Here is a 22,234-nt window from a genome sequence, read left to right as displayed (position 1 = left end):
ATTGTGTTTTCTTTAATAGAAATCTCCCTTTTTTTAATATAGCTGTTATGCTATGAATTAATTCATATTTTGACCATAAATTCTCTTCCCTAGTCGCGCTGTTACTGGGTACCAGCATCATTTTCCCTTGAGCTGGTTCCATTGCTGATGTCACGTTTGAAGATCAGTCAACACTGTGATTGTAACATGAGAAACTGGTGTTCAAACCGCCAGAAATGAACTGTTATAATTTACCTCCAGCTTAAAAATGTAGTTTACAACGTGCAGACAGTATAAATTTGGCCACCGGTAACCTGCAAACACATGAAAAAGAAATAACATCTGCCTCTGCAGAGTCCCACGTATGGCTGTAAATAGAACCCTTCCAAATTATCATTTTGTAAATACCAAAAATTAACCTAGACTTTAGTGTGAAATGGAAAATTTTAAGTCATTTTGGTTTTAAAATATAAATGTATGCCTTCCCAATTGCAGATGTAAGATCTTAAAAAAAAAAAAATACGGGGGGGTATTTTAAACCAGGTATTTAACATGGTTCTCTTGTACCGAGGGAGTGAGAAAATGATTCAAAGCCAGAAGTTTTTTGAGAGGCAACCAAGAACTAAGACTTAGAAGTGTTGAAAAATACTGCTTTTCAGTGAGACTCACTGTGTCTTTTAAACCCAGCTTCCCTAACCTTAGCATGAATATTTCCAGACTTAAAAAGTTCCCAGGATATGTTTTCATCATTAAGCTTAAAAGCTCAATGGCTTTAACTTAACCTTCTGAATGATAACGTGCGTTTTAATTTTTTAGTCCTGTATTTACATGATCCCTTTGACCACCCATCTATTGAACCAGCGTCTGCCATGGATTGCTCAAGAGCCTTTCCCCCGGCCTTGAGATGAGCTGCCCTGTGCTTCTCCCTTCCCAAAGCGCCCATGATCCATTCATTCATTCATTCATTCTCTCCCTGCTCTAGCCCATACTACAATGACTACTGGAATGTCATTGCCCGTCCCAGCAGGTACAAAGACAGAACTGTTCCATAGTCTGGCCACCAGAATCTTTTTGAGAAAAAGATGATATTTTTTAAGCCACAAAATGTAATGGCTAAACCACCACAAGACTGCAAGGTTGCTTTTTTCAGCTGCAGTTAAAAGTTCAAATCCTTGTCTGACCCTGGTCCTGAGGGTCCAGAGCCCTCTGATTCTGGGACTGATGTAGAGGCACGCACTCAAATCGGAGCAAGAGATCCACAAAATCTAGAATCTAGGTGAGCTGGGGAGACCCTCGGTAGATTTTTTTTGTTCTTTAATTTTTGTTATTGTTGTCATTTAATTTCTTTACTTAGATGGTAAACTTTCAAGAATGCTTCCAACCAACCAACTAGCCAATTGCTGTTGAGTCGGAATCGACTCGTGGTGACCCTGTGTGTGTCGGAGTGGAACTGTGCTCCACAGGGTTTTCAGTGGCTAGTTTTTTGGAAGTAGATCACCAGGCCTTTCTTCTGAGGCACCTCTTGGTAGAACCTCCAATCTTTTGGTTAGCAGCCAAGCACATTAGGCATTTACACCCCCCTGGGACTCCCTAGGAATGGTTACCACTTGCTGTCAAGTTAATTCCGACTTCTAACGGCCCTATGGGACAGAGTAAAACTGCCCCATAGGGTTTCCAAGAAGTGGCTAGTGGATTTGAACTGCCAGCCTTCTGGTTAGCAGCAGAGCCCTTAACCACTGTGCCACCAAGGCTTAAAAACAAAAGGAGGGGGGCTTAGGGGTATATAAATTTGTTCTTATTTTATTTAAAGCTAGGTAATTCCCCATTTCTGCTTCTAGTCCGTATAATTAAAATGCTCAGAAGGTAAAATTAAGCAGCCATTACTTCAGAAGCCAGGATTTGGCATTCTGATTCTCTGAAATGTAAACACAACCAGAAAAGGTTCTGAGGTTTCTCTGGACTTGCCTTCTGGTGCTCGGGCTTTGCCAATGTCATTGCCTGTCTTGCAAGTTTGCCCACCACTCATATATCTGGCATACCTAGGCACAAAGAACCAACTGAGGGGGAGACTTGGTATTTTCCAGAATTCAGGAGATTGAATTATCTACATAGGAAATATCACAGAGTAAACAATCCAACTGCTTTTTTTTTTAATTAAAATATTCTGAAATAAAGATTAGGCTATCAATGCCTTCTTTTATAGAATGAAGGGGATTTTCTGCAAGGATAAAAACACATGTTTATATGGTTATCGTTTTTTTTCCCCCCAAGTCCAAATATGTAAGTGTGAGAAAAGGCAGCGTTAATATTACATAATTCACGGGAGACATTAAAATCAAGTATACGAAATTTGTGCTTGTTTCAGTGACTGTCATACAGTGATGGAGAACAGGGAATCACCTTTCCTAGAGGCAACCCTGCGAATTACCATTTGGAATTAGTTACATGGTTCCAGGTCCTCAGCATTAGGCTGCGAAATATTAGCCCCTAGAGAGTAAAAAAAAAAGGTTTAAGCATTGTTTGCTGAACTTCCTTTTTCCTCCCAGTGATAACCCTTGTATTAGAGCATGTTTATTTTACTTGTAAATCACATCTCACTACAGGGGAGTTCAAAGTCTCGAACTGTTGGTTTTAGGATATAGTATCCAACCATTTTCTTCCTTTAGCTAGAGCTTCACTTTTTTTTTTTTTTTTAACGTGATATCAATCTCTCTGGAAGAATAACATTGTCTTTATGTAAAGCCTTAAGTTAAACCACAGACACTGTATATGCTACATTGTTTTTAATTAATTGAATTCTTCTCTTCAGCCTTATAATGCCTTCCTCGCTACAGTAAAATGGATAATGACAGAACTTGTCTTGTAAGTACATTTGGCTACATTTTTACAAAGTATTATTGCTTGGCTTTTTATATCATAAAGTGAATTGAAGGAGGAGGTCTTACGTTTTTAATAACCACTAGTTTCATAAAACTCTGAGGTAACCTCATTGAACATCTCAGGGTATTGAACACTGAGATCCCCAAATTGTCTTTTATTAAGTTATTCACGGTCACCACTTATGCCTTTATGTCATTGTTTAGCAGACTAACAGTTTGCTGTACACAGACCCAATTTATTTATCGTGGTTACTGTTAAATTTAACGTGACTGTCTGGCTGTTTTTCATGCAGCCTGGGTGGGCTGTGGTCAGAGGAGCAAGCCGCCATGGACGTCCACTGTGCTACTTGGGATGTCCTGGCATTTGCTGGAGTGGGGGCTTGTGCCGTCCTGGGGCTTTCCTCAGGTGTACGTTCATTGTTCACCCTGCCAAATTATGGCCCTGTTTGGAAGGTGCTGGATGCATCTGTGAGTTAGGTCAGTCTTTAAATGGCACAAAGATGAAAGGCATGACTTCCAGACGAGATACCAGACACATTACAGAAATACAGCGTCACACCAGAGGGAAAAATTCCAGGGACAAGCATGTGAAATCGGATCGTTTAGCTGCACCAAACTCTCTCATTCTGAACCCCACCCCCTTATGTCTGCAGCACAATGGGTTTGAGTCAGGGTTTTGTTTCTGTTTTTTGGCCTTTGATGAACAGACATTGTCTTCTTCATGGCTTAGTGTAAGTGGTATTAATTCAACAAAGCTTATAAATGCCAGTGAGGAGTAAGGTCTCTGTAAACATAGGGACCAAGAAAATACGGTAACAGATAATGGTGGGATTCTGACGAATGAGCTGCTAGGGAGAGTAGCCATGAGCCTGAAAAAGAAATAACTGACTTTTGATCTTATACTACTTTTGCATTCTTTAGTAACAATTGAGAAATTCTGGTTTTCATGAAGTGCATTTTGGCATAATTTAATAGAGAGAAGTTTGTGTCCCCATTCCACATACACATTAAGCTTAAACAAGTTTGAGTTGCACTCAACATTTTGAGAGCATCCTTTATTACTGCAGATTATAGCCGAGATAGAGGAAAAGGTTCTGTTGGTGTCTCCGAGGCAAGGTGTAGAGAGAGAGCCCCCTAGAAACTGGCTTTTTACTATGGAGTCAAAATACATGGTATAAGGGTGCTTAATGAGAAATACCATTACTAGAAGACTGTTTTGTCTGTAAAGCAGGGCGTTTCTCCACAAAGAGTTCTCGAGTCTAGGAAAACCTAATTTGGGGGGACTGGCTAGCACTGGTGATAAAATAGCCTTTCACAAGTGTGATAAAAGCTGGTGAAAATCCAGTGGTAACCGCACCAGCCGTGTTGATACATACAATTTGTGATGCTATTCCTTCAAATGGTGGTGTGAGGTGTGCAATGCAGAAAAACACAGAATGTCACTGCTGTACTCAAGGTGTAGATGACCAAGTCACACTGGGCTTTTCCATCATCTGTTTAGGTTCCTGGTGGAATTTAACCTCTGCAGTTGGTGGCACTCGGACATGACAGCTAGAGGTAAGCAGCAACTGGCTTCTGTTTCTTAGCTCAGAGTGATAAACCGTGGGTTCCCAGGCTACTTTTCATCAGGGATATGCTCACGTGAAACTACTTAGGACAAAGTGATGATTTTTCAGCCCTGTTGGCCAAAAGTCACCCTTTGCGCTGTGTGCAGCGCCAGCCCATCTAACACAAATTCCACAGGCGTCGCTCAGCCCGTGCTGAACGTGTACTTGGACCTCTTTCCTTAAGGAAGGCTTTGAGGTCCTGCACCGCACAGGTAAATGCTTCAGAAAGCTTGCGGGCGGTGCTAAAATCTGAGGGACACAGATACAGCGCCTTGTCAGGCTGAGTGATAGATAACCACCTTGTTTTCATTTTCATGACAACCTTCATAAAACAAATCTGACTGTGGTATCATCCCTGCCGAAAAGCTTTCAATGACCTGAGCAGAAATTAATACTCTTAGAGGTATAGGTTCGAGAGGGAGAGCAAGATGGGTTTGAGTGCCTGCTTTAAGGTTGGTAAATTAGCTGATCTCCCCAAGACTCAGTTTCCCCATAGTAAATAAAAGGGGGAAAGTCATATTTATCTGTGTGTGTGTGCATTTAATGATGTGATAAATGATGTGATAAGCTGAGCACAGTGACTGGAATACAGTGATGGCTCAAAAGTGGCATCTGTAATTAATTCATGATGATGATTATGATATTGACCATGACAACGATGATGACCAAACAACTGACTCCCCTTTGCCCTGCAAAACCGAGACCGGGCTCCGTACTGAGCATCACCTCCCGGCATTCTTCCCCCAGACTTGCTTGGGCACTTGTGTTTCTCAAATACACCTGTGTTCATTCACGCTCCTTTTCTTAACCTGGGGTGCCAGACACTACCACTATTACTTTTTTATGTGTGTGGTAAAATATATCTAACCTGAAACTTGACGTTTTAACCACTTTTGAGTGTACAGTTCAGTGGCATTAATTATATTCACGATGTCGAGCAGCCATCGCCACTCTTTGTTTCCAAACCGTTTTCATTACCCCGGCAGAAACCCTGTGCCCACTAGGCAATAACTCACCATTCCTCCCTCTCCTCAGCTGCTGGTAGCCACCAATCTACCTTCTGTCTGTATCGATTCACTATTCTAGACATTTCATATATACTGGATCGTACAAATCTGTAGTCTTTTGTGTCTGGTTTCTTTCACTCAGTATAATGTTTTCAAGGATCTTCCATGTTATTCCATGTATTAGAACTTCATTTTTCTTTACGACGGAGTAACATTTTATTATGTATGTGGTACGTATCTACCACAGTTCGTTAATCCTTTCATCTATTGACGGACACGTTTGGCTACTATGAATCCTGCGGCCATCACTGGTGTGCAGCTATCTGTTTGCATCTCTGCTTTCAAGTCTTTGGGTATATTCCTGGGATTGAAATTGCTGGATCATATGGGAGTTCTATGTTTGACGTTTCGAGGAACCACCACACTGTTTTGCACAGTGGCTGCACCATTTTACATTCCCGCTAGTAATAAATAAGAATTCTGGTTTCTTCAAATCCTGGCCAACATTTATTTATTTCTTTTTAATTTGTTACTATTTTTAGTTATTAATCTTTTTAAAAACAAAGTAACGTAGGAGCATCCCCCCCCCGCCCCCGGTGCTGGATATCTTCTAGTTTGACATTATCTTTTCCTTCTTTGAAGATCTCAGTCTGCGAAGATGTCCTCACTTTCCCCAGGCAGAATTGACAATATTTCCTTCTTGCTCCTATCCCAGTCAGGGCACATGTTTATCCCAGCTCTTCTCAGCTGTCACTGTCTCAGTTTATTTGTTTGCTTCTCACTAAACTGGAATTTCTTGATGGCAGGAGCTGTGTCTTAACCATTCTTATCTCCTAGTACCTAACCACTAACTAAAAAGTTGGCAGTTCGAATCCACCAGCCACTCCTTGGAAATCCTATGGGGTATGTCTACTCTGCCCTATGGCATTGCTATGAATTGGAATCGACTTGACGGGAATGAGGTTTGGTTTGGTTTGGTTATACCCAACCAATGGTAGAAGGAGCATAGTAGGTGCTCAGTCTTGGCTTATTTAACACCCTAACAAACCTTTCTTGTGCCAGCCATGACCATTGTAGTCACTGTAGTCATGGACTTGTAGCTTTACAGACAGGTCCATTTTGCCTAAATTCAGGGAGCCCTGGGCACAGTGGTTAAGCACCCAGCTGCTAACAGAAAGGTCCACTGTTCGAATCCACCAGCCTCTCTGTGAAAGAAAGATGTGGCAGTCAGCTTCTGTAAAGATTACAGGTTTGGAAACCCTATGGTGCAGTTCTCCTCTGTCCTACAGGGTCACTATGTGTCAGAATTGACTCGACGGCAATGAGTTTCGTTTTGGTTTTGCCTGAATTCAGGGGCTCACCAATTTCCTATTAGCTAGAGCATGAGAAAAAACAACACCTGCAGAGAGCCCTGCACTGTACAGGTGCACAGAGCAGCCTCTGAGAACAGTGAACTTAATCCACGAGTGTCCAAGGTTGGCACTGCCCTTGGGAGCTGCCAGCCCAGAAGAGCAGGGTGGGTGGACTTTGTGTGCCATCTACCTCTGCTCACCCCCACCACCCCACCCCCGCCACTGTCCTGGTGATATCAGGACTTGGCCTAATCTTTGCCACTTGCTGCTGAGGCCATCCCATGTTTACAGCTACTGTCCACGATCCCGCTTGTAGAAATGTAGCCTAAGGACTTGCACTGAGATGTGAACAGAGGCCTCTGTGAGAGGATGGTCATAACCAGGGAACTGATGATTGCAAATACCAGTAACTCTTTAAAGGTCTAACAGTAGGGACATTTAAAAATAAATTGCAGCTCCTCCACAGAAAGGCATGCGCTCCTGTTTCTGAAAACTTTAACAAAATGGAAGCATACTCATGGATAAACAAGACACAAAACTGTGTATGCCAAAAAGGTGTCTAAAGGCAGGGCCAGAAGGACATGGAGTTCAACACAGTCAGCAATCAGTGTGGCAGACAGGAAGTCCAGTAAGCTGAGACTAAAATGGGAATTAGAAGGCTCTCCTGTCCTCAGAAGAAACTTCTACCCGCAGCATAAACCTCCTTGTATTTAACATGTATGCGTGAGTGTATGCAATACACATGATTTAAAAAAGGAAAATGAGAATAAAAAAACCTACCGCTAAATGGTGCCTGTTATCCTTTTCTATTTACTTATTTACTAGCTTTTCCCCAATTTTATTGTTAGTGGTGAAAAATGATACCTGAGAGAGAAAAGGAACCAAGAAAATCAGTAGAGGCCAAGAGAATGGATTGTGAGTAGGTTAAATAACTGCTCTCTCTGCAGTACCAGTGACCTTGGGACGAAGGCTCTTCCTCGGCCAGAGTGAGTGGCCACCTCCCAATCAGCTCCGGGAGGTTATGGTGACTGCTTGCCTGGTGGGTCAGTGCCCTGGCTTTGGAGTCAAGCAGCTTTACCCTGCCTGTTGCTAGTCATGAGGTCCTGAGCAAGTCACTTGGTCTCTTTGGGCTTTGGTTTCCTCATTTACCAACAAAAATAACAACAGACGCAATGTGGCTGTGAGACAGAAGTTAAAGGATGCACGTAAAGGCCCCATGCAAGACACCGCACAGAGCAAGGGCTAGATACACGGTGGGGCTTGTGCCTTGGGCCGTCCATGATGGGTTTCATTATCATCAGACTTTGGCTAAGACATCCGGCTGTTTCTTACGGCGGAGGGCGGCGGGGGGGGGGGGGGGGGGTGTACCATGCTGAGGGCAGTGGGCTGTCATCTTCAGTGATTTATTTTTTGGTGTCCCTCTTCTCACCTGTGCATCTGTCTGCCTATGGCTGAGAGGCTTCAGGGGTGAATCTAGAGCTGCTATAACAGAAATACCACAAGTGGGTGGCTTTAACAAATGGAAATTAATTTTCTCACAGTTTAGGCTTCTAGAAGTTCAAATTCAGGGCACCAGCTCTAGGGGAAGGTCTTTGTCTCTTTTCATCTTCTGTTCCTCAGAGTCATGTCTGTCTGTCTTTCCCCATCTCTCCTTGCTTCCTTAATCTGCTCTTTTACATCTCAGTGAGTTGACTTAAAACCCACCCTACACATTAACTCATTAACATAATAAAAGATTCCCAAATGGAATTATAATCACAGGTATAGGGGTTGGGCCTTTCAACACATATTTTTGGGGGACCCAATTCAACCCCTAACACCTCCCCTTCTGTTTTTGAGTTTTTGTTGATCAGTTTCCAGACAGAGTGTTCTTTGCCTCATCCAGTGATTCTCACCTGGGGGCGCTTTTGCCACCCGGTGGACATCTGCAATGTCTGGAGACAAACATTTGTGGTCATAACTAGATGGAGGTGCCACTGGGATTTAATGGGTAGAGAGAGGCCAGGGATGCTGCTGAACATCCAGCAGTGAACAGGACAGCCCCTCACAACAAAGAATTGTCCAGCTCAAGATGTCAGTAGTACTGAAGTTGAGAAGCCCTGGCCTGACAGAAGGCTGTGGGATGGTGAATAGGGAGGGGGAGATGGTCTTTGCACTCGTGAAGGTTACAGGCACTTATGAGCATTCCCATTCTGGGAGCTCCCCCTCCTCCGCCCCCACACACACAGCCCCACACGCCTGAGCAGACAGTTGCCAAAGTTTTAGCAAAGAGGAGTAATCTGATGTTTTGGTTCTCTGTTTTCTGTCTTAGGAAGCTTTTCTTTAACACCTTTAATAGATAATTCCAACAAGTCACCTCATTGCATTGCCACACTGTGAGACCTTCTTCCCACAGACCGTAGAAAGACCTCGTCAAATAACCATAGACCTGTGTTATTCATTAAATAGTCCTTTACTGTTTCCACAGTGCTGACATGTGAATTATCTTGAGATCCCTTCAGCACACATGAGAAGTGGCTGCCAGCAGAATTTGTCACTAGACTTCTCTGTAGCATCCAAGTCAGACACTTACGGAGAATGGATTCAGACCTGAGTCAAGACCTGTCACCTCAGCTGTCTGGGTACAAATGGTCACAGCAGCTGCTGCCCTCTCTGGAGCCACTGTGTTTAGCCAGGTGCTACACAGGACTTGTCCCATTCCCGTCTGAAGCCCTCTGCTGCGTATGGATTTGACTTTTCCCAGTTTATACATGAAAAATGAAACTATGGAGAGGTGAATTAACTCATCTGAGGGGCTGTTACCATCCGAATATCGTGTTAAGTGTAAATGTAAATCCTAGATCCAGTGCAAGAAGGAAAATATTTCACACATCGTAAGGAGATTGACTTGCAAGGTTTCTTCTGAATTTACCATGCTGGCTAGATAAAGACCCTGAGCCTGAGACATACATCTTTGCTTTAGCTAAAAATGGAATCCATAATTACACTGTTTATCTGCTTCATTTCCTTAATGAAGGGGACTGTGGAAGCCCATTTCTGCTTGATTATCACAAAGGTATCATTTTGGTGAAGTTGCACAAAGAGAATGGAGCTTGCTGGCACCCGGTTATGAATGGGGGCGCATTCACAGAGACAAAAGAAGAGGGAGGCTTTTCAGATGGAAACTCTATTCATTCTCAGTTGTCTGCGCATAATTACTGTGAACCCAAGTCAGTTATTCTCATCAGGGACATTTGTAGCGAGGGGAAAATTAAAGAAATTCGGTTGTGGGGTTGCTCTCTTGGGTGCTTTATTTTAAATGTGATGATCACAGCGGCTTTCAGCCTCGGACATCCAATATAACTGTGGCAGGAGGCAGGGCAGGGTGATGGCAGCAAGGGTAGGCTACAGGATGTGACTGCCTGGGCTCACATCTGACACCACCACTTAGAGCCATGCATCTTAGCAGTGCGACTGTGGACAAGCGTCTTCAGTTTTTTGAGCTTCTTCGTCTGTAAAGCTGGGATGGCAGCAGGGTCTTGCGCTGTGCGTGATGGCGAGAATTCAGTTCATGCAGAAGGTTTTTGGCACATTTAAGTGCTTAGTGGAGTCCCTGGGTGGCACAATCATTAGCACCCTAGGCTGTTAACCAAAAGTTCAGAGATTCAAGTCTACCCAGAGGCACCTCGGAAGAAAGGCCTGGCAATCTATTTCTGAAAAATCAGCCATTGAAAACTCTGTGGAGCACAGCTCCACCCCGACACACATGGGGTTGCCATGAGTCAGAATCAATGTGAGGTCAACTGGTTTTAGGTGCTTAGTGAGCACTGGCTGTGGAGGTGGTGGTATTTGCTGTCTGAGTAAATGACGCTCATGATGAGTTAACTCTCAGTGGGACCCTAGGAGGGTTGTGTCTGCTTTCTGAGCCTCCATTTCCACTTGAGAAAAAGAATCAGTTTCATGATCTTCCTGTATCCTAAGTTTCTGAGACAGCATGTTTTAGAATGCCCACGAGTTAAAACAGTAAGCACCCTGGCAGCCTTAGTTGTTGGTTTGAAATTCTGCAGATAAGCAGTAATGACTGGCAAATATATGTGGTGTTTTCCATAGCACTCCAGACAAAGAAAGGTCTTCATGTTAAACCATGTTATTTAGATCAAATGTGGCTCTGGTTTTATGTGGAAATGCATGTGTTTCCCAAAAGTGCACGAAGCAACTTCTAGCCGGTCTATAGCCATGCTGCAAATAGACGTGACAGTTTATCACTACATCAGCCTGGGTGCCCCACAATTGTCAAAGGAACAGGAATTTCATCTCCGGAAACGATCATAGCTTAACGAGTTTCGCCATTGAGAATGTTGGTCTCATTCCATTATAACTAGGCCCAGACAATTAGAATTAGAGAAGGCGCAATTATCGGGCTTATTTAAATCACATGTGCTGCCTATTCAGCTTGACCCACAGCCCTGTCCTTCTTTCTTTCATTGGCCAAACTTCACAGAGCAGTTAAACATGTACATGCTGGAGCCAGACGGCTGCGGTTCAAATCCTGGGTCCGCCTTATACTCACTGGGTGAGTTTGGGTGATTTATAGCAGCCCTTTGTCCCTCATTTGCTCATCTGCAAAGCAGAGATGATAATTTCTCCTACCTCACAGTTTATTTTTTCATTTTTTGGTGTTTTTACTGTTAGATGAATTAATATAGTTAAAGCAGAACAGCACCTGGCACACAGTAATTGCTGAACAAATTTAGCTGTTGCCACCATGGGGTCACCGTGAATCAGAATCGACTTGACAGCAGTGGGTTTGGTCTGTCTGGTTTACCGTGACGTTATTATATGCCACCTGCATGCTCGTGCCATATCTACTTTAACCTAGGCCATTACTGACTGAATTTTGATATCATTTAATGACTCACTTCGTGAAATTTAAATTTTAAAAGGAAGCTTCCTAAGTAGAAAACCAGCATGACTGGCCACGACAGAGAAATCAATTGCAAAAATAAGAACCATGAAAATAAAGAGTATTACCAAACTGTAGCCAGATACTCTGAGCTTTATGTCTGGCTGCCCAAGGTTAAAAGGAGAGAAAAGCAAGTGAAAGAAAGAAATGAAAATGAAAGCAAGGTGGTAAAAACTCCCAAACACCAACCACAGACGTCTTCCTGACAAAGTGCGAGGCGTTGGAGAAGACCCACGAAGAGACTGGTGTTCCCCTGTGCCTCTCCGTGTCCTTACTGCTCGGTCTGCGCCCCCTGAGATGGCCTTGTTTTCCACCCGAAAGGCAGGCACTTTGCCACTACAGCCTGAGATCCGCATGCTGCCTTTGTCCATTTTATTTGCCTGAAAACCACTAATCTGGAGAATCATTCAGTTATCCAGAACGCCAGTGCTGGCCCCTCAGTGTGCCGCCCCTGCTGGGCACAGGGGGAGTAGACAGTATCTGGGACGTGGCCCTCAGGAGCGTGCAGCGACCAGAACTTAGGCTTAGTAGAGTCAGGAGGTGGAGGCAGCCACCTGCCTGCCTTTTTCAACCAAAAAGAATTGGCTCAAAAAAGGTCCACAGGGTGAGGATTCAATGAAGTAATGTATGCAGCAAAGGTCATGGTAGTAAGAGCGTGTGCTTAAATAGCACAGGAAATGTGCCAGCCAGTGTACATGTATGAATACATTTTACCTTCAACAGCCACGTGAGGTTGGTACTGCTGTCCCCATTTGCAGATGAGGACACTAAAGTGTAGAGAGGTTAAAAACTTACTTAAGGTCACATTAGTGGCATGGGTTGTAAGCCTGGAGCTTGCATTCTTAGCTGCTCTGTGGTTAGCCCAAGCCTGGCCTGTAGGAGGTATCTTAGCTGTTCATAGTTAGCCCAAGCCTGGCCTGTAGGAGGTATCTTAGCTGTTCATAGTTAGCCCAAGCCTGGTCTGTAGGAGGTATCTTAGCTGTTCATAGTTAGCCCAAGCCTGGTCTGTAGGAGGTATCTTAGCTGTTTCACAGTTAGCCTAAGCCTGACCTATAGGAGGTATCTTAGCTGCTCCGCAGTTAGTCCAAGCCTGACCTGTAGGAGGTATCTTAGCTGTTCACAGTTAGCGCCAGCCTGGTCTGTAGGAGGTATCTTAGCTGTTCCACAGTTAGCCCGAGCCTGGTCTATAGAAGGTATCTTAGCTGTTTCACAATTAGCCGAAGCCTGGTCTATAGGAGGTATCTTAGCTGCTCTGCAGTTAGCCCAAGCCTGGTCTATAGGAGGTCTCTTAGCTCTTCCACAGTTACCCCAAGCCTGACCTGTAGGAGGTATCTTAGCTGTTCACAGTCAGCCCAAGCCTGGTCTGTAGAAGGTATCTTAGCTGCTCTGCGGACAGCCCAAGCCTGACCTGTAGGAGGTATCTTAGGTGTTTCATGGTTAGCCCAAGCCTGGTCTGTAGAAGGTATCTTAGCTGCTCTGCAGTTAGCGCAAGCCTGGCCTATAGGAGGTATCTTAGCTGTTCACAGCCCAAGCCTGGCCTGTAGGAGGTATCTTAGCTGTTTCACAGTTAGCCCAAGCCTGGCCTGTAGGAGGTATCTTAGCTGTTCACAGTTAGCCCAAGCCTGTCCTGTAGGAGGTTTCTTAGCTGTTTCACAGTTAGCCCAAGCCTGGTCTGTAGGAGGTATCTTAACTGCTCTGCAGTTAGCCCAAGCCTGGTCTGTAGGAGGTATCTTAGCTGTTCACAGCCCAAGCCTGGCCTGTAGGAGGTATCTTAGCTGTTTCACAGTTAGCCCAAGCCTGGCCTGTAGGAGGTATCTTAGCTGTTCACAGTTAGCCCAAGCCTGGCCTGTAGGAGGTATCTTAGCTGTTCACAGTTAGCCCAAGCCTGGCCTGTAGGAGGTATCTTAGCTGTTCCACAGTTAGTCCAAGCCTGGCCTGTAGGAGGTATCTTAGCTGTTTCACAGTTAGCCCAAGCCTGGCCTGTAGGAGGTATCTTAGCTGCTCTGCAGTTAGCCCAAGCCTGGCCTGTAGAAGGTAACTGTATTTGTTTCCTAGGCCAGCCGTAACAAATTACCACAAACTGGGTGGCTTAAAACAAGGGAAACTTCTCTCTCTCAGTTCTGGATGCCAGAAGTCTGAAATCGGCAGGGCCATGCTTTCTCTGAAGGCTGTACAGGAGGAATCCTTGCTTTCCTTTTGCAGCCTCTGGTGGCTCCAGGCATTCCTTGGCTTGCGGAAACATACCTCCTATCTCAGCAACTGTCTTCACGTGGCCATCATCTCTGGTCCTCTATGGTCACACATCATTGGATTTAGGGTTTCCCCTAACCCAGGTTCACCTCTAGATTCCTACCTTAATTACACTGCATAGAGCTTTACCAGAGAACAGATTATATTCTGAGATCCAGGTGGGCATGGATTTGGGGGACTTCTACTCAACCCGCTGCAGTAACCCTCACTAACAACTAGCCTTTCAGGAAGGCTGCGTGTGTGTGTGTATGTGAGTGAGAGAGAGAGAGAGAAAGAAACTGTGTGTCACTGGCAAGAGCTGTCCATAGTTTAGTCCATATATCCTTCAGATCCACTCTGTGAGGTTTGTATGGGCATCTCTCCTTAATGCCTATGACCAAGTTCCTGAAAGTCACCTCTTCTTTATTAAAAAAAAGCTAATCAAGAGCCCACTTCCTTTTGTTTAAATACGTAAAATCACAATGCATTATGTTTCCACTCCAAACCCCCAACCAATTTCCTCATTCTGCAGTCATAGTGTCCCAGCTGCACACACACTCAGGACTGATGCTTGACACACTACAAAACACCTAGCCGTGGTTCTGACATTTAACTGGTATTATTTGGAATATAACTTGAGACTTCGTCCACATGTCATATTATTAAATTCTGTTGACTTTTGGAGTTGTAAATATAAATATATATAATTTTTTCTATGTAAATATGAGCCAGCACCTTTGTATACCTCTATGAAGTTTGGGGAAACCCTGGTGGCATAGTGGTTAAGTGCTACGGCTGCTAAGCAAAGGGTCGGCAGTTCAAATCCAACAGGCGCTCCTTGGAAGCTCTATGGGGCAGTTCTACTCTGTCCTATAGGGTCGCTATGAGTCGGAATCGACTCGACAGCACTGGGTATGAGGTTTGGGCACTGGAATCCAAAGAGCATTCTGCTGGCAAAATGTCAATGAGTAGACTTCCTATGAAGTATATCTGTACTATTAGCACCCCCATTTTCCAGATGAGAATACTGAGGATTACCTTGAAGCAGCAGAGCAGGGATTTGTACTCCAGACTTCTCTGACTTCAGAGCCTTCACCCTTAACCGTTATGCTGTAGTACCTCTCATCACTGTCATCATCATCATTTTCATGTTATAGTGACTTCACTAGGCTGCTCGTGGTGATGATGGTGTTATTATGATGATGTTACATTTACTTAGCATTCATTATGTTCCTGTACTAAGTACTCAACGTATATGGTTTCATTTATTTCTCATGTCAACCTCTGATACAGGAACTATCATTATCCCCCATTTACAAATGAGAAAATTGAGAGGCTTTGTAATTTGCCTACTGGGCATAACTTGTTTAAATAATTCAATCAAGCACCAGCCCTTTACTGAGTGCCTACTATGTGCTTATCCATGCATTAGGGTCATTTAACAAGTAAAAACTGACATGCTATAATACTGGACAAAGAACTTCATAATAGTAAGATTTGGTTCATGGCAGTGGTTCAAAGGCATTATGTGTTTTACTATTTTCTGTTTCAATTTTCTTTCTATAATAAAACCATGCAATTGTATCATGACCTCTGTCTCACCCTAAATAATATGGTATAACTTATATTTTATACATTTGTTCAGATATACATGTGTGTTGTTGCTAAGCTTGAGTAAGTCTGAGGTCACAGCCCCGGTAACTGATGTTGTCCCAGAAAGTAGAATTCTTGTGATGCATAAATGATAGTTGATCAAGCCAGCACAACTGCTGGAGGAATTATAGCTTACAGAGTTGCTTGGCAGATGAAATCACTTGACTATTAGAAAATAACACATTATGCTGTGCCTAGAAAAATCACAGAGCAGCAGGGGCGGAACTGCGTTCTGAGTTACTGTGGGCTGCCAGTCACAATACTGAGCCTGTGCCTTGAGTTCTTTACCTTTTTTTTCCCCCATGTCCCTACAGCCCAGAAATTGAAACAGACCCTGGAGCCTTGTGACACTGAATACCCCGCATTTGTCTCTGAGCGCACCATCAAGGAGACCACAGGGAACATTGCTTGTGAAGACTGCTCCAAGTAAGGCCCCCTCCCCTTTCTGCTCAATGTAGAACTTTCCCACATGGGCCAGTGCGCCACCCACACACGCGTTTGCCTTCAGAGGTGGAAAACATGGCTGCCTGCTTGTGTGAGAAAGTATTTCCATCAGCTTGGAAGAATGTTAGAGAGAACATTTAGAGATTGGGAAGCATTAAAAAATACATGAAAATACATCCTGGAACGTAGGAGACTCTTTAGTCCAGTGTCTTAATGGTTGGAAAAAGTCCAGTGGGCACTTTCACAATTGACAGTTGGCAATTTCAACTGTCTTTGCCTTTTTTTTTGCCTTAGGCATCTTCATGGAAAGTACCAGGCCTTCAGTATTCACCCAGATCGGATGTGCTGGGATTGGTTTCTCAGCCTTTTAATGTGCATTTTCACCAATAGCTAATGAGGTTGAGCCTGTTTAAATGGTTTTATTGGTCATTTTGGGTTCCTGGCCTCTTTGTGACGTTCCCTATTGGGTGGCCGGTTCTATTCTTATGAATTTGGGTGTTTCTCTGTTCTGGATTCTATTTCTTTGCAACTATATGCGTTAAAAATCTGTTTTCCTATTCTTTGCCCTGTCCCTTCAATTTTTATAGATGTCTTTTGATGCATAGAAGTTTTTGTGCTTTTATTTTAATGTAGTCTAATTTATTCCTCTTTTCTTTTATGACTTGTACATTTTGTGTCTTGTGGAGGAAGTTCTTCTCTGCCCTGATGTCATAATGACATTCTCAGATATTTTTCTTCTGAATGCTTTTACGTGATGCCTTTCATGCTTAGGACTTTAATCCTTCTGGAATTTATTTGTGTGTGAGTGTCATGAGGTAGAGTTCTAATTTAGTCCTTTTCCATATTATTGGCCTGTTATCCAGGAGCTCTATTTTCCCACCGATTTGTTAGGACACCTCTTTCATGGGCTGAGTTCCCATCTATGTAGATTTGTTTTTTGATTTCCTTGTTTTCAATACCATGCCACTTTAATTATTACAGCTTTACTGACTTGCTGTTTGGGAGAACACGTGTCCTTTCCTGATACTTCTAATTTGTCTTGCCTATTCTTGGCTCTTTGCTTTTTTATATTAATTTTGATATCATTTTGTTAATTTCCATGAATTCTGCTAGGGTCTTGATTCAGATTGGTATGTTACAGATAAATTTGAAGATAATTGCTCTCATTTATGATATTGGACCTTCCCATTCATAAACTAAGTATATCTATTTACATACATCTTTTCTATGCCTTTAAAACAGTATTATAATTTTATTTACGTTAGATTTATACATAGATGGGTTATAGTTTTTCTTGCTATCATAAATGGTATATATTTAAAACAACATTTTCTAATTGGTAACTGCTAGTATATAAGGCCATCACTGATTTCTGTATATTGAATATCTTATATCTAGAAAATTGCTAAATGTTCTTTTAGATATAATAGTTTGTATATAGATTCTCTTGGACTTTTTATATATCATTTGTGAAAGTTTCTAATCTCCATACTTCTGAACTGGTTTTGTATGTGTGTGTCTGTCTGTTTTATTGATTATGCTGACCTTCAGAGACATTGTGGAACAGAAGTAGTAAGAATAGGCAACCATTTCTTTTCTGATTTAAAAGAATTGAGTCTAATAATTACATGTTACATATTATGTTTGGTATAGGTTTTTGGAATTAGCCATTTATTGGGTTAAAGAAAATCTCTATGATTTTTCGTTGTTATTGGTATTGTTTGAAACCTGAATGGATGTCAAATTTTATCCAATATTTTTTTCTACATCCATTACTAAGCTTATCTTCCTTTAATTTGTTAATACGCTGAGTTACACTAGTAGTTTTCAAAATTTAAAATCATTAAATAATCATATATACTAATAAATATCTTTAATAGTAGATAGATTATCTAATGTGCAAATATACTTGGTCTTCCAGGATGAATCTTAATTGTCATTATAGATAGAGATATAGATATATAGATAGATAATATTCTTTTTTTTTCCATGTTATATTGTGGGCTTTTGCATCTATGCTCAAAAAGAAGAGTGGCCTGTAGTTTTCTTTTCTCTTAATGTCATTTGGTTTTACTATTGTTTCATTATCACAGAATTACTTGGAGAGTTTTTCCTCTTTTTCTGATATCTGGAATACTTTGTGTAAGATTGAATTATCTGTCTCATGTAGGTTGGGTAAAACCCAGAAAATTATCAGTGATTGGTGGTACTTGTGTGTGTGTGTGTGTGTGTGTATTTACACCTACTAAATTTATTTCTTTAGTGATTAGGTATCTTTGGATTTGCTATTTCATTTTGAAATGCTTTTGGTGATTATATTTCTTCGAAAATTGCCCATTTCATCTTAGTTTTCAAGTTGATTGGCATGCATTTGTTAATGGTGTTTTCTTTCCATTAAAAAATGCTACTATATTTTACTTTGCTCCCTTGAATTCTTGACTTTTTCATTGATTCTCTCCCTTTCTTTCTCTGTCGTGCTCTTTCCCTCCCTGTCTTCATACTGCCAGAAATATGTTTGTCTTTTCAGAAACCATCGTCATTTCGTTTGTCTAATCCTCTCTGTTGTTGTTTCTTTGACATTATTTATTTTGCTTCTTATCTGTATTATTACCTTTCTACTTTTCTGAGGGTTACTCTGGTTTTTATTTTCTAACATTTTGTGTTTGATATTTTATGTGTGTCGCTGTGTATGTATGTGTGTGTGAGTGTGTTCTAGTTTATCTCTATGAATTTAATATGTAGGGATTTCATTGGTATTTAGCTCTGACAATTTTCTAATGTTCATCATATTTTGATTTGTATATTTTTGAATAGCGTTTTAAAATTTCCTAATATAACGGTTTTGAATCTGTCCCTTTATTATTGATGTCTGATTAAATGGCATTATGTTCTGTATAACACATCTTTTTTAGTATTTGTGGAGATTCGCTGTGTGTTCTAGTATTTGTGTGTTTTTGAAAACAAATTACATTCTGTAGTAGCTGGTTCAGGGATCAATATCTGTCCATTGGATCAAGTGTGTTATGTTTCAAACCTTCCTATTTGTTGTTATTCTGTCTTAGATGTCAATATCTCACCCAGATTATAGACTTTTTAATTTCTTCATGTCATTCAGTTAATTGTACATTTTATATTTTGAAGCTACATTACTGTGGACATTCTTGTACAAGACTGGTGTAGCTTGCTAACAAATCATTCCTGTCACTGGGTAGTAACCCTCTTAAATAAAAGTGTTTTGTGCCTTAATGTCTGTTTCGTTTGCTAACAGCACAGGGACGGTAGCCCTTCTTTTGGTGGCCTTTCATAGTCATATTCCCACCCTTTCCTCCAGGAATATTGTTGTCAGTTGCCTTTGAGTCAATTCTACCTCATGGTGATGAATACTAGGATCCAAATATCTGTTCAACTCCCTGCTTTCAATTCTTTTGGGTATATTCCTAGGAGTGGAATTTCTTGGTAATATGGTAATTCTATGTTTAACTTTTTGAGGACGTGTCAAACTGTTTTTCACAGTGATCACACCACTTTGCAGTCACATCAGTGATGGACAAGGGTTCTAATTTCTTTACATCCTCATCAGTGCATTATTTTAATAATAGCCATACTAGTGGGTATGAAGTACTATCTCGTTGTGGTTTTGATTTGCATTTCGCTAGTGGCTCCTGGTGCTGAGCATCTTTTCATGTGCTTATTGGCCATTTGTATGTCTTCTTTGGAGAAGTGTCGATTCAAATCCTTTGCCCATTTTTAAATTAGGTTGTTTGTCTTTATGTTACTGAGTTGTAGGAGTTCTTTATATATTTTGGATATTAAACCCTTTTTAGATACATGATTTCCGAATATTTTTTCCCATTCTGTACCTTGTCTTTTCACTTTATTGTCAGTTCTGCTGTGTTTTCAACCCACTAAATATTTTATTACTGTTGTTATTGTCTGTAGGAATTACATGTTTACCAATTTATTTGGTCATCATTGCTTCTTGTTGTACAGGACTTTAGAAGTTTTCGTAGGAATGGTTTGGTAAATTTTCTCATTCTTTGTCTAAAAACCTTATTTAATATGTACTCTGCAGTGACAATTTAACTCAGTAGTCTCTAAACTGAAGTACCGTGAAGATATCATTCTATAGTCTTCTGGCCTTTCGCTTTGCATCTTTTATGTAGTCTGGCTTTTTCTCCTCTCAGATGGTTTTTTAAAGTGTTCACTTTCTCTTTATTATTCTGATGTTTCATGAAGTGTATCTAGATTTAAATTTATTTGTAGGTGTTTATGTACTTTATTCTGAATAATTTCCTTAGACATATATTCCAGTTAAATGTTTCCTTTTGATATGCTCTTCTGCTTAAAGACTCCATGGAGTGTTTAACACTGACTTTTTTTTTTTAATTTCTAGAGGTTTTATTGTTTTTTGTTGTTGTTTAAATATGTGTATCTTTTATATAGACTCTTATTCTTAAGTTCTTTACACCTAACTGTAAGACCCTTTTTAGATTGTCCTAGTAGCTTAAATTCTTGGGTTACCCATCCTCTTTTTTCTTATGTCTGCTGACTTTTTTTCATGGTAGATTGTTTGCTCACGTGTTTTGTCACTTTTGACTGTGGACTGATCTTTACTATCGACTGTCGTTTCTGTAGTAACAGAAGATAGCTTGAGTTGCTCTTCACAGTGGTTGTATATCTGGCCCTCTGTCATGTCTCCTGTTGGTATAACTGCCTGGGAAGAACTGTGATGGGAGCTTTTTATGCCGAGGAGTCTCTGCACCATGTAATTACAGTAAATATTTTCCCCCAGCAGCATGTAGTTTAGGCTTGAAGGTTGATCTCTGACGGGCAATATTATTTTTCCCATCCAGAGCCCCAGACAGCACCAGAGTATCAGCCTTTTACATTTAGCTGTAAATGTATAGTTGGCTTTTAGTGTCCCTTCTTGTAAGCTTTTTGGATTGAAACATTTTTGTTTTGTTTTACTATTTCATCCAGCATGGCTGAGTGTGTAGAGCTGGATGGCTTCCACGTTTGCTAGTCTGCTGCGTTTGAGTTCTGTATTCCGACTGAGGATATTCTAGAGCCACAAGAAAGAACTCAAAGAGAGTGGTTTAATGCAGGAGCCTTGGAATGAGAGTTCCCCCTGTGAATCCTGAATCCGTTATACTGACTGGGCCACCCTGGGCAAGAACCTTAACTCGTTAAAACTCATCTTCCTCCTGAGTAACTGGGGATAGTAACAGTAAAGAAGTCATGGACTTGATGTGAGAATCAAATGAAAAAAAAAATGTATGTTATGAATTTAGTATAATGCCTACCACATAGTTAGTATTCAATAAATGACCGCAATTAATACGCGCATAATGTATTTATAAAGTTTTTTATTTCCGTAAACCATTCTGTCAAAATGTGAATTTTCCTTTTCAGAAGTCTAACATCATTTCACTACTGTAGAATTCCCCGTAGGAAAAAATACAACAATCTCAGATGACCAGAGTTCATGTATGAATAAAGGACTGTTGACATTTCATGGCTCTGTGGTTCTGTGAAGCAGACTCCATTGATTTTATAATGATTGAGAACCATTTTGACCAGAAGGATATTATACCCCTGGTCTTCATCACTACAAACTTCATGAGGTGGCTGCTATCTCTTATTGAATGATAGACAGTTATATATAGTGAAGTACAAGTCAGGTTTCTTACTTTGCATTCTAAGTGAGAAAACCAATAGAGCCAAAATAGAGGATTATGAGGGTAAGTTGATTTTCTTTACAGACTCATAATTAGAAAGCCGGGGTAGGAGTGAAAATTGATTAAAGATAAACGATGTGAAGATTTCAATCTAAAGAGACGATTCCCTTTCATTCAGTAGCAGGCCGTTATATTCCCACTGTGGTTCAGAAACCATTCTGCTTTGGGGAACCCAAAGATGGAAAGACCTGACCTTGATGCTGAAGGCATTTATACCAGTTGTGGCACGTCTGCTTCAGACCTGGAATTCCACGCTGGGCTGAAGATTCTCAGGCGATTGTGAAGTTGAGTAAGGCCTTGTACAGTTTGCTGGCATCAGTGAAAAGACAATGCAGACTTTGGAGAGTTTTCCCTTTACAGCATTATTTCCAGGACACTACCCAACAGCTCAGGCACACCCCAAA

At 41.4% G+C, this 22,234-nt stretch overlaps 1 protein-coding gene across 1 annotated transcript in view; it reads left to right on the top strand.

Annotated features, from left to right (window-relative positions):
* The window catches only part of CACNA2D3 (calcium voltage-gated channel auxiliary subunit alpha2delta 3), a 1,049,182-nt gene that overhangs the window by 985,101 nt on the left and 41,847 nt on the right, over window positions 1-22,234 (top strand). Inside the window, exons 33-35 of the mRNA XM_064274376.1 lie at window positions 2,789-2,841; window positions 4,360-4,415; window positions 15,963-16,074. Of these exons, the coding sequence (XP_064130446.1) occupies window positions 2,789-2,841; window positions 4,360-4,415; window positions 15,963-16,074 (221 nt within the window). The remainder of the gene's footprint in view (window positions 1-2,788; window positions 2,842-4,359; window positions 4,416-15,962; window positions 16,075-22,234) is intronic.

This window comes from Loxodonta africana, chromosome 22 (genome assembly GCF_030014295.1).
Source record: "Loxodonta africana isolate mLoxAfr1 chromosome 22, mLoxAfr1.hap2, whole genome shotgun sequence".
NCBI lineage: Eukaryota > Metazoa > Chordata > Mammalia > Proboscidea > Elephantidae > Loxodonta > Loxodonta africana.
The sequence above is the reverse complement of the archived record's forward strand: the minus strand, read 5'-3'. Positions and strand labels throughout refer to the sequence as shown.